Source organism: Cephus cinctus, unplaced genomic scaffold (assembly GCF_000341935.2).
Source record: "Cephus cinctus unplaced genomic scaffold, Ccin1 Ccin1_scaffold0696, whole genome shotgun sequence".
Classification (NCBI taxonomy): domain Eukaryota; kingdom Metazoa; phylum Arthropoda; class Insecta; order Hymenoptera; family Cephidae; genus Cephus; species Cephus cinctus.
Window position 1 is genome coordinate 859,714 of NW_014333318.1, and position 10,590 is coordinate 870,303.

At 43.8% G+C, this 10,590-nt stretch overlaps 1 protein-coding gene across 3 annotated transcripts in view; it reads left to right on the plus strand.

Moving 5' to 3' along the window:
* Positions 1–10,085, plus strand: part of LOC107270093 (insulin-like growth factor 2 mRNA-binding protein 1) — a 65,783-nt gene extending 55,698 nt beyond the window's left edge. For all 3 annotated transcript variants that reach the window (XM_015744774.2, XM_015744776.1, XM_015744777.2), the window contains 6 exons: positions 893–1,063; positions 1,179–1,559; positions 1,644–1,896; positions 2,714–3,070; positions 3,529–3,780; positions 3,870–10,085. In XM_015744774.2, the coding sequence (XP_015600260.1) occupies positions 893–1,063; positions 1,179–1,559; positions 1,644–1,896; positions 2,714–3,070; positions 3,529–3,780; positions 3,870–4,154 (1,699 nt within the window). In that variant the 3' untranslated portion in view covers positions 4,155–10,085. The remainder of the gene's footprint in view (positions 1–892; positions 1,064–1,178; positions 1,560–1,643; positions 1,897–2,713; positions 3,071–3,528; positions 3,781–3,869) is intronic.
* The last annotated feature ends 505 nt before the right edge of the window (positions 10,086–10,590 follow it).

Here is a 10,590-nt window from a genome sequence, read left to right on the forward strand (position 1 = left end):
GGGGATAGGAGGAGCACTCCCTAGACACGGAATGGGTGGGTGCAGTGGAGCAGCCGTGGGGAAAGATTATGACGCGTTCGCACATGTGCGACCTTTTCCGTCTCTACGGGCGAACGAAAACAGCACTGAGAACTACTGAATCTTTGGCTACCCGGAGCGCCGAGCTCTTTGACGATCATCCGCCGCGACGTCGAGAATTCCCGCGCCTTCCAGCGCACTCTCGATCGTCATGTGTGTTTACGCACGTGTGAGACACGTGAATGCACCCGACTGTACTACTATACGGCTGTATCACTATAGTGTACGCATCGGCGTCCTGCGTGGTTTAGACGCAAGTAATACGTATGGCGTTCTCTACTGTCTTTCGAGGATTCGTGTGGCGCCCTTTAGTACCGACCGCGCTTTATCTTTTTTTTCTTTTTTTTTTTGGGGGACTTTTTCATTCAACAGAGGGTGCCGCTTCTCATCCTCTTTGACCGACACTTCAGTCCTTCCTTTCGCCGGCTATTCCCTGCTCTCTGGCAGTTTGCCATTAAAACTCTGGAATCTGATTATGGTCGAGCTTCCGTTAAGACGGCATTTTTACGTTTTTCCTCCCTTCTCTACCGAGTAATTACTTTATACCGGAAGTCACGCTGAGGAGTTACTCCGAGTTTGATTTTTTCCGGTTTTGCTTTCTTTTTCGCAAGGACCTCTTTTGACCTTCGATCTCATACGATTGGCTTCGCACTCAGGTCGTCTACTCGATTTGTTAGTCTTCAGTTGTACTCGTGCGTAATTTGAAGTTTGAAGGAATTTTTGTTTTTGTAAATTTCCTTTGTCAGGATGTTTGTTTTATTTGTAATAATAATGTAATAGGAATATCGAGGATAATAATAATTTTTGTTGGCAGCTCCGGGGCCAAGGTATTGGTGAGCAACATTTCAGCCCACACGAGTTTGGACGAGCTGGAAATCCTCTTCATCACCTACGGGCAGGTGCAGAACATCGAGAAGGTGCCGTCGCGCGATCCCAACACGCAAAGCGTCCTCGTCAGCTATGAAACGCAAGAGCAAGCACAGCAGTGAGTACAGAGTGAAAAAAAAAAGGAATAAAAAGATAAAATAAAACTGAATCGATCCGACGATCCCCGGACACTGCGATGATCATTGACATAATTTTTCCCTAAATTCTTGAAGGGCTGTGAACCACTTGAATGGCTTCGAGTTCATGGGCAATCCGCTGAAAGTGGAAATGTCGAGCACGGAAAGTCGACGAAGAGGGCGCAGCCAACGGGGTGGCGTTGCCTTTTCCGGACTTCCTGGTTCCGGTCGGCAGACCGACTTCCCCCTGCGCATTCTCGTTCAATCGGATATGGTCGGCGCCATTATCGGTCGTCAAGGCTCCACCATTCGTCAGATCACGCAGATGACCAGGGCCAGGGTCGACGTCCACAGGAAGGACAACGTTGGCTCCTTGGAAAAGGCCATCACCATCTACGGGAACCCGGAGAACTGTACTAACGCGTGTAAGAAGATTCTGGAGGTGATGCAGCAGGAGGCCAACAACACGAACAAAGGGTAGGTCGAGCGAGGACCAATCGGAGGTTCCTTATCTTTGATAAGTTAATTAAATTTTGACCTTTCTTCTCCTTTCTGATTTAGCGAAATCACCCTGAAGATACTCGCCCACAACAATCTGATTGGCCGCATAATTGGCAAGGGTGGTAACACGATCAAGAGAATCATGCAGGACACTGACACTAAGATCACCGTCAGCAGCATCAATGATATCAATAGCTTTAACCTGGAGCGCATCATCACGGTGAAGGGTACCATCGATAATATGAGCAAGGCCGAGTCAATGATCTCCAGCAAGCTACGTCAGAGCTATGAGAATGATCTTCAGGCAATGGCGGTAAGTCTCAAGACGCGTACCCGGCGTGTCTCATCTTGGCAGATGTTTATTTCACTTGCTGTACTTGGTGCCGACCATCGAGAACAAACGATGGGACCCAATGAGCCTGGCTCCAATGTTCTTTCCACAGTCCGGTCCCAGGTGGAGGTCAAACAAGCACGAGGCGAGGTCACTCGGTGAGGTCGTGCTCTCGGATCTTCGCGTTAATGTCGGTTCGTCCTCCTGATCGTCCTGACTTTACCGACTTGTCCAAGATCACGAGGTGATCCGACCTACCCTCTGATGCAGAATCCAGTGCCTAGTTCTATTTCCCCTTTTGTTCCTCCCTTCGTTACTTCGGGATCCAGATCCTATTCCTACGTCTTCCGCTCGAAGTGGGCATCGACATTCAACGAATGCGCAATCAGACTTCTTTAGCTCCCATGTAACTCATATGTATTGTGTTGCTCGCGCATGTCTAACTCGTATTGTATTGACTTTGGTAAAACAATAAAATTCAATGTTTTGAGAAGATCAGACGGTGTTTCTTCTGTTTTTATGTAGTCACGTAGAGAAATAATAATGATATAAGAAATCAGCCTCTACCAGTTTCTACAGAGGAATGAGAAATAGGATAACACGCATGAGAGCGGTACATATGAGTGACATACGAGCGACAAAAGTTAACCTGATCCACCTCCTGCCGTCTGCGTGCCTGTGCTAATTGGATATGAAAAAATTGATGGAAAGATCATCCATGAGTATTTGAAAATTGATTGAGAATATTCAAACAGACTTTTTTTTTATCTACGAGTTTCGCAATTCATTCCTGTTGCAGCCCCAGAGTATGATGTTCCCTGGGCTTCATCCTATGGCGATGATGTCCACTGCTGGTATGGGCTACAGTTCTCGAGGGCCAGGCCTGTACGGCTCTGGGCCGGCACCCTATCCTTATCAGAGTACCTTGCCAACCCAGCAAGGAGTGCCAGCCGGTGATACCCAGGAGACGACCTTCTTGTACATTCCGAACAACAGCGTGGGCGCCATCATCGGTACCAAGGGCTCTCACATCAGGAACATCATCAGATTCTCTGGCGCCAGCGTCAAGATCGCTCCTCTAGATCAGGACAAGCCGGCTGATCAGCAGACCGAAAGGAAGGTCACCATCATCGGATCACCGGAGTCACAGTGGAAGGTCAGTCTTCTCTTGTCAATTGATTTCTTCATTGGTCATTGCTATGCGGCAATTTACTCTGGTATTTCCGTTCATACTTTTTTTTTGTGGTAACACTGATGGCCACACGGCTCAGTCAACCGTACGGAGCTGTTGAGGTAGCTAGTTCGAAACCTGTCAGATGTGTTGGAAATAAATTCACTATTGATATTCACCTATAACGTTGGTGGCGCTAGTGCGGTGTAGCGACGAATCTAATTACAGAATTTAACCTGTGATTTTTGAGAGGATGGCCGTAGGAAGGCTTCGTCTTGATGCTCACAGGAACAGCATTCGCGAAGGGTTCCTTGTCGATCGTTTCTCCATTACTTTGGCGAAAATCAACTCAGTAAACCCTGCCACATTTTTATTTAAAAAATTAAATGACCAACGGCTGTCTTGATGAAAATCTTCAATTAACTCTTCTCGTTCGTATACAGGCCCAGTACCTGATCTTTGAGAAAATGCGAGAGGAGGGCTTCGTCGCTGGTACAGAGGATGTCAGGTTGACCATCGAGATCCTGGTTCCCAGTGCCCAGGTTGGTCGAATCATCGGGAAGGGTGGCCAGAATGTAAGAGAGCTTCAACGTGTCACCGGAAGTGTTATAAAACTCTCAGAACAACAAGCCAGCCCACCGCAGGCTGACGAGGAAACCACCGTCCACATAATCGGACCGTTCTTCTCCGTTCAGGTGAGTCCCGCAAATAGAAATTTCCAGGAGTCGTAGCGTTCGAGAATCCAATTCCTCTTAAATACCTAATAACGATCATTGATCGACAGTCGGCGCAACGAAGAATCCGTGCGATGGTCCTGCAGTCCGGTGCACCAGGAAGTGGCACGGGTGGTCCAACCGGTACACGGGCAGGACGTGGGAGCAGCCAGGAAGGCGGTGCACGTTCACGACGAGACGGCAGCGCCACTTCTCAGCAAGGTGGCACCACCTCCCAGCAACACTCGTCCTCTCAGCAACAGTCCGGCTCGCCATCCAGCCAGCAGCAACAACCCCAACAGCAACAGCAGCCCCAGCAGGGCCAACAGCCGCAGCAACAGCCACAGAATCAGTAACGTTGATGAAACTCACCTGACGCCAAGCAACGCCTCACAGAATCCATTTTATTCGGCTGGGGTGGTCACGCCGCTTTGAAATCCTACGTTCCAGTTCCTCGAGGAGGATTAGGATGAGGAGGCTGCTTCCTCCGTGATACCTGGAAACTCTAGACGCACGATTACCCTGCTCCGCTTTAACGATTGTCGTCCTCATGGATATTCCGTCCGATCACGTATAGCTGAAAGGCTGACAAGTTCTCATAACCGACCTCATTGCTCCACCCTCGTGGTAGGGAATTTAATGTTCGTACTGTGCTCGAGGTACGTACGGATCGCAGGAGATCAGGCGTCGTAGTTAAAAACGAAGGAGGGAGGTCGAGAAAGTTTTGTAAGGTCGGACGGAAATGCGTGTAGACGAGACGCTGGAAAATTAACTTGGAGTTTGCGACGGCAGATGGCCCTCGAGTTTGGGAAAAGGGTGGAAACATGGAAGACGATGGAAGATTTTTCTTTCATTTCCATTTTTAGAAGAAACAAAAGGGGTTGTGGTATTCGAACGTTCGGGTTTTGAGGTATCGTTAAATATATATTGATTCCTCGAGGTTAATCTCATTAAGGTCGGCGGCACATGGCTCACGGGAGGATTGTGAATTAATCTAGCGGTATTCTGAGAGAGAGAGAGAGTGTGTGTGAGAGAGAAAGAGAGAGAGAGAGAGAGAGTGTGTGAAAATAAGAAAGAATGAGAGAATGATAAAGATTTCGAAGCGGTTATGAAATTCACCCCGCCGATAGAATTGGGAACGATGAAACACACACACAACCTTATTACCTCATTCATTACGATTAAAGATTTAATATGATAATATGAAAAAGAAGTGAAATGAAAAATGATAAACCAACTAATCTAAAAAAAACCTACCTAATATTAAAGTTATAATAATATACAGAGAAGTTAAGTAACGATTACATTACCTTATACCTGTTACTATATTACGATAACTACCACTACTTCTATTACTTCTACTATCCACTTGCCGCTACTACTACCGCTACCAACACTACCACTACTACAATAACTATTATTATTATTACTACTACTTACTATCGACTACCGCTATTATTACACCGCTATTACTATGGAGGATTGGGGAGAATGCTCTTTCTCCCCTTTCCTCTCACTCTCTCTGTTTATTATTTTTTTTTTTTCCCTCTAAATAAGATAACTTTTTAAGCGAATTCATCCGAGACATCCTTGAGACTAATGTTGAGTATGTGAAAAAAAAAAATAATTGTGAGGTTCTACCGTAAGAGACATAGATGAACTGGTGATATACGATGAGAAAACCTCCGGCGGCAGCGCTGCCCCCTCGCACCGTAATACCAAAGAAGCGATTTTGATTTTGTACGAGTGAAGTGAAAATGCGTGTTAAAGATAATGAAAACAGGACGCGCTGCGTGATTCGTTTCAAAGTTCCTTTGCAAGAGCCGGTGGGGGCGCGCTCTATGCGACAGAAACACCAAAAACCATTGAGAGTCACCGGAGACGAGCGAAATGCGACTGTCGCTGGGGCTGCTACGGCCACTGGGACAGTGAGGACCGGAAACGGGGACAGAAGGAAAAGAAGCGGAAGGGACGGATAAATTGAGGAACGAAAGGAGCGAAGTAGCAGCCAAGCTGAGGTTGGATAAGATGCTGGACGATTAAGATCGGGATGCAGGGAGAGCAAGAATGTTAAGGGTGGAGGATGCAAAGGAGGTATTCTGACTTTGCCGTGGAACGCTGATAAGGGGGTATTGAAGATTGCAGGGAGTTTAATGGAAAATTGAGGTGAAAGGAGGCGAAGGAAGATTCAAGCGGCGTAGGGTGTTACGCATGAAAGTTATTATGGAAGTAGCCATGATAGGTGGGAGTGAATAGGGGAGGTAGAGGCATCGATGATTTGTATGAGGGATGAAGGGAGAAGAACAAGAAGAAGGAGGAGAAGGTGACGAAGAGAAGAAGATAGAAGAGGAGGGAAGATGAATGGAACCACAAAACGTTTTCAGGGATTTTATTTTACCATGGATGTAATAGTGTGTGAGTGTGCGTGTGTTGAATAATACTATTAATTGATAAGTAATGAATTACCGATTAAGATGGTAAAGATGCAAGACAGGTATTTAGATTTATCATGATGGAGGATCGCAGTAGACTAGGATTTCGAAATCTTCCGTGAATCGCGTGTCTGTATATATAATGTATATACACATATATTTATAACATATGTATATACGCGCGACGTATATATATATATTTATAATATATGAATGCACGCAGAACACGTAATGCGTCTATGCGTCTCGTATTAGGGTGCTCGACGTAAGGGATGTAGAGTGAGAAAGACGCGTGCGCGCGTATACGCATTGAATACGGAATTAAAAAAAAAGAAGAGAACGAAGAAATGAAATTCCGTGACAAAATTCACGATTCGCCAGATCTGAGGAAGGTGCGGGGCTTATGCTAGATATATATCTATATATATATATGTACCGACTGTGAATTCTGTAATTTTATAATTATAGGATTATAGAATGTAATTGCACTCTGGATAACGCGCCCGCGCTTTTTCGAAAGGTCTTCGCGTAGAAAATTTGTCCAACGACAGTGGCGACTTTGCGAGGCGTCGGTCAGCCGGACTATGGTTGGGTCGGTCGGGTTTTGTAAGATTGATTGAATAACTGTACTTCCGGTATCGCGGTACGTGCTGCTCGATTGCTGAAGACACTTCCGCTTCCATTTCAACCGTATCGAGAATTCTTGGATTCTTCCACGACTCTGTCGAACTTCCCGATCGACCGCACTAGGCAGTTCGCGAGTAGTGGCGCTGCTGTCGCTTCTCTCGTCTTTACATCCAACAAGAAAGCGAATTGGCGCCCTCGTCGTATTACTGGCCGACGCTCGCGAAAGAAAAAAAAAGAAATAATTTGCTTGGAGCATCGGGCAAAGACCGTTGAGATTATTTCTCGCTCGTTATTCATTTCTCTGGTATCTCTTGAGACGCCCGGAGAGCGAGGGGAAATATTTGGAGATAATCATGGGAAGCTCCGTTTCTCGACGCGGTCGTAAAACATGACCAAATATCGGATTGACGAATAATTAATTGTCCCTTAATTGCGCGAGCGATTCCTGTTTCCGTGATCGAACTGATCGATTGAAATATCAGATTTTGATTGGTTTGGAATTCTAGGAATGTCGCATGATCGATCGGAATTCGCGCGCTGCTCGAAGCAGGGGATATTTTAAACTTACCTCGCGAGTCAATTGACTTGCTGTGCTGCCGTAGGTCACTTCCGGTTTCCGGGATAACAAAATGGCCGCGGTCAGCCTATTATTTCTCGGCATTCAGTATGCGTTTAGTACAAAGATACATGAGTTTAAGAAGTGAAGTTTAAGAATTTGGACTGCGCGGATTGGCTCGGGCCATTTTAAAGTGGGGTAGGAAGGGAGTATTCGCGCACGGTCGAAGGTCTGAGGGATGGCAAAGCGAGTAGAAGGAAAATTTGGCGGCTACGCGAAAGTTCGGCGAGATACCAAAATGGGAAGATGGGGAAGGAAAATTTCGAGGATGAATTTCAAGATAATCTTGAAAATATCAGAACGGAAAGGGGCACGATATCTCGCTGATACTTTTCTTTTGTAGGGCTGACTTTTCTGGTATTTTTTTGCTTTTTTTTTCCTCGAGCTAAGCTCACGAGCACGCGAGTGAGAAAGATTGTCCTATGAAAATCGCGTATTCGAATACGAAGACGGTTTTTTTCTCTTTCGAGGAAAATTACGAGTGACGAAGATAATGACAATGATCACGATTATGACGATGGGGTGGGTGGGGATTTAAAAAAAAAAAAAAAGCACGGTGAAGAAGGAAGTAAATTTTATCGAAAAGAGAGATATGAGAATTAATGAAAAAAAAAAGAAAAAAAAATGAAGAGTATAAGTTTATTTTTGATACATTGTTGGGGAGATCTAAGTAAATCTTTCTTTTTCCTTTTTGTTAGATGTTTTAATAACTTAATGAATTTTAAAGATATTAAAGAGGGAAGGGTAACAAAAAAAAAGGAGTAAGAAGGCGCGAAGGACGAGAAGCGGGAGAGGTAGTGGATGCGGAGGAAATTTTTAATATAAATAAAACGCGAAGTGAGGTAATTTCGTGAAGAAAATAAAAAACGTGGCACATAGCTTTTTGCACTATGTGGGAATAAAGGAGATTTTAGTCGGATAAATTGTATAATATATTTAATATATTTCGAAGGGATGGGCGAGGGACAAATTTCAGGGGGTCACCGTCGGGCCGTTACGGGCTGATCGGGCTCGCAGTTTTATGTGACACGATCATCCCCTAATTTCCCTGAATGTGACTTCCGGTGCCCATCCCAATTATTTATCAAGCGTAAATATTTAAAAAGTGCCAAGGGACAAATACAGCTCGCGAAGTCATCGGACAAAAAACCCGTGTTGACAGCTCAAATTGCACTTGCAACAACAACAACAACAACAACAACAACAACAACAGTAACAACTACAAAAAACAACAGCAGCAGCTCGCAACAATTTACGCTACCAGACACTTGACACGCTCCTTTTTCCAAAAAAAAAAAAACAAAAAAAAATTTAACGAAAATCAACGTGTTTTCAAAACCGACTAAAGAACATCGGAAACAACAATTTTTCAAATCCATTCTTTTTTCTCATTCGACCGAATCGCGCGATACTTTTTCGACACGACCGGAAATAAAGAAATAACGAAAATTAAACAAAAAGTGAAGAGAGAAAATAAATCGATCACCATCCCTATGGACTAATTCGTATCGATGAAAATGTATTTTAAAAATTCAGTCCGAAAGAACCAAGTAAGACAGAGAGAGAACCGACGCACTTCGGCGTCGTCTTGCCTTCCTTATCAGAAGGATCGCTCGTTCGTTCCTTTTCTTCCTTTTCTGTTATCTTTATTATCAAAGTAGCTCACTTTTGTTAACAGTCCTCGAAACACCTTTTTTTTTTATTTATTTAAGTATTAAAAAAAAAGTCAGATAAAAAAGATTATCACCGACTCCCCGAAGACCACGTGGAGTCTGACGGATGATCAATATCGATGACGATCTACAGATCCATCCTGTAAAAAGTATAACGTCAAATTTCGTCCTTTACGTTCTCTTTGTTCTTATCCTTAATCTTTTTTTTTCTCGTTTTTATAAACTCGGAGAGATTCCCTTCGACCATGTCATTCTTAGTTCTTAAACTCATTACGAAACAGCCCGAAAGCCCAGTAGGCAAAGATTAAGGAAAAAGAAAAATAATGATTTTTGCCAAAAGCTCCAGACGAGGCCAGTGTAAGAGATAACGTAAACGCGATTAAACAATAATGACAATTAATGGCGGATCCACTTGTAACTTCCGGCCGCACGTATAAAATCCAACGGTATATGGGGAAAAAAAAAAACATTTTTTCTTCGGCCGACTCACCCGACACTTACGGGACTTGCACGATTATCAATGAGGATACGAGTAAAACGCTATATTGATGCTATTAACGTTAATCGATGCTATCGACGCTATTCGATGCCATTGATGCCATTGATGCTATTGAACGAACAAACAAAAAAATTGAGCAACACAAGGAGACGGTGTTACAGAAGGATGAGAAGTAGAGAGAAAACAAAAATTAAGGTCGATCCACAGAAACACAGGCACAAACACTCGAGAGGAATATGTACAAATCAAAAGAGAGAAAGAAAAAAAAAAAGAGAAAAAACAAATGAAGAGCATAGAAATTATTAATATAATAACGTAAAAGATTTTAATGTTATAAATTATACGGGGAGAAAAAAAGTTTGAGGGACAAGGAGGATAGGGAGAGGAGACGTGTGAAGCAAAGTAAAAAAAAAAAAAAAAACATATGGTGAGGACGCCAAGACAAATGTACAAAGTCTAATCGCTAAATCTAAAAAGTTAGACAACTTAGATTATATAACGGATATATTTGTGACGGAGGGATTTAACGAGTTGGTACCTAACGCAATCTTCATTTTTGGGATAGGACTGTAAGTTGAAAAATTTTTTACAATGCCGATTTTTTCATATCGATCACTCGAAATCAATTATCGTCGAAATATCAATATCGATACGATTCGCCGTCGTCATCGATCGTCACGGTACCGGATCGATCGATCGCGATCGAATTGGATCGCGTGTGGGAAGGGAAAAAGATGTTCGTAATTGCGGACGAGAGTTAAGCAACAAAGGTAAATTGATCTGATCGAGAGACTCGTGATAACGAATTGATGGGCGAGCAGGAGGAGCGATGAAAACAATATAGGATCAACCGTGACGCGTAACGACTACGCCATTTTGTAAAATCGACCTTTACGATAATCGATTACAATTTCCCGTTTCTTGGTTAAATCGAGCGACGTCAGC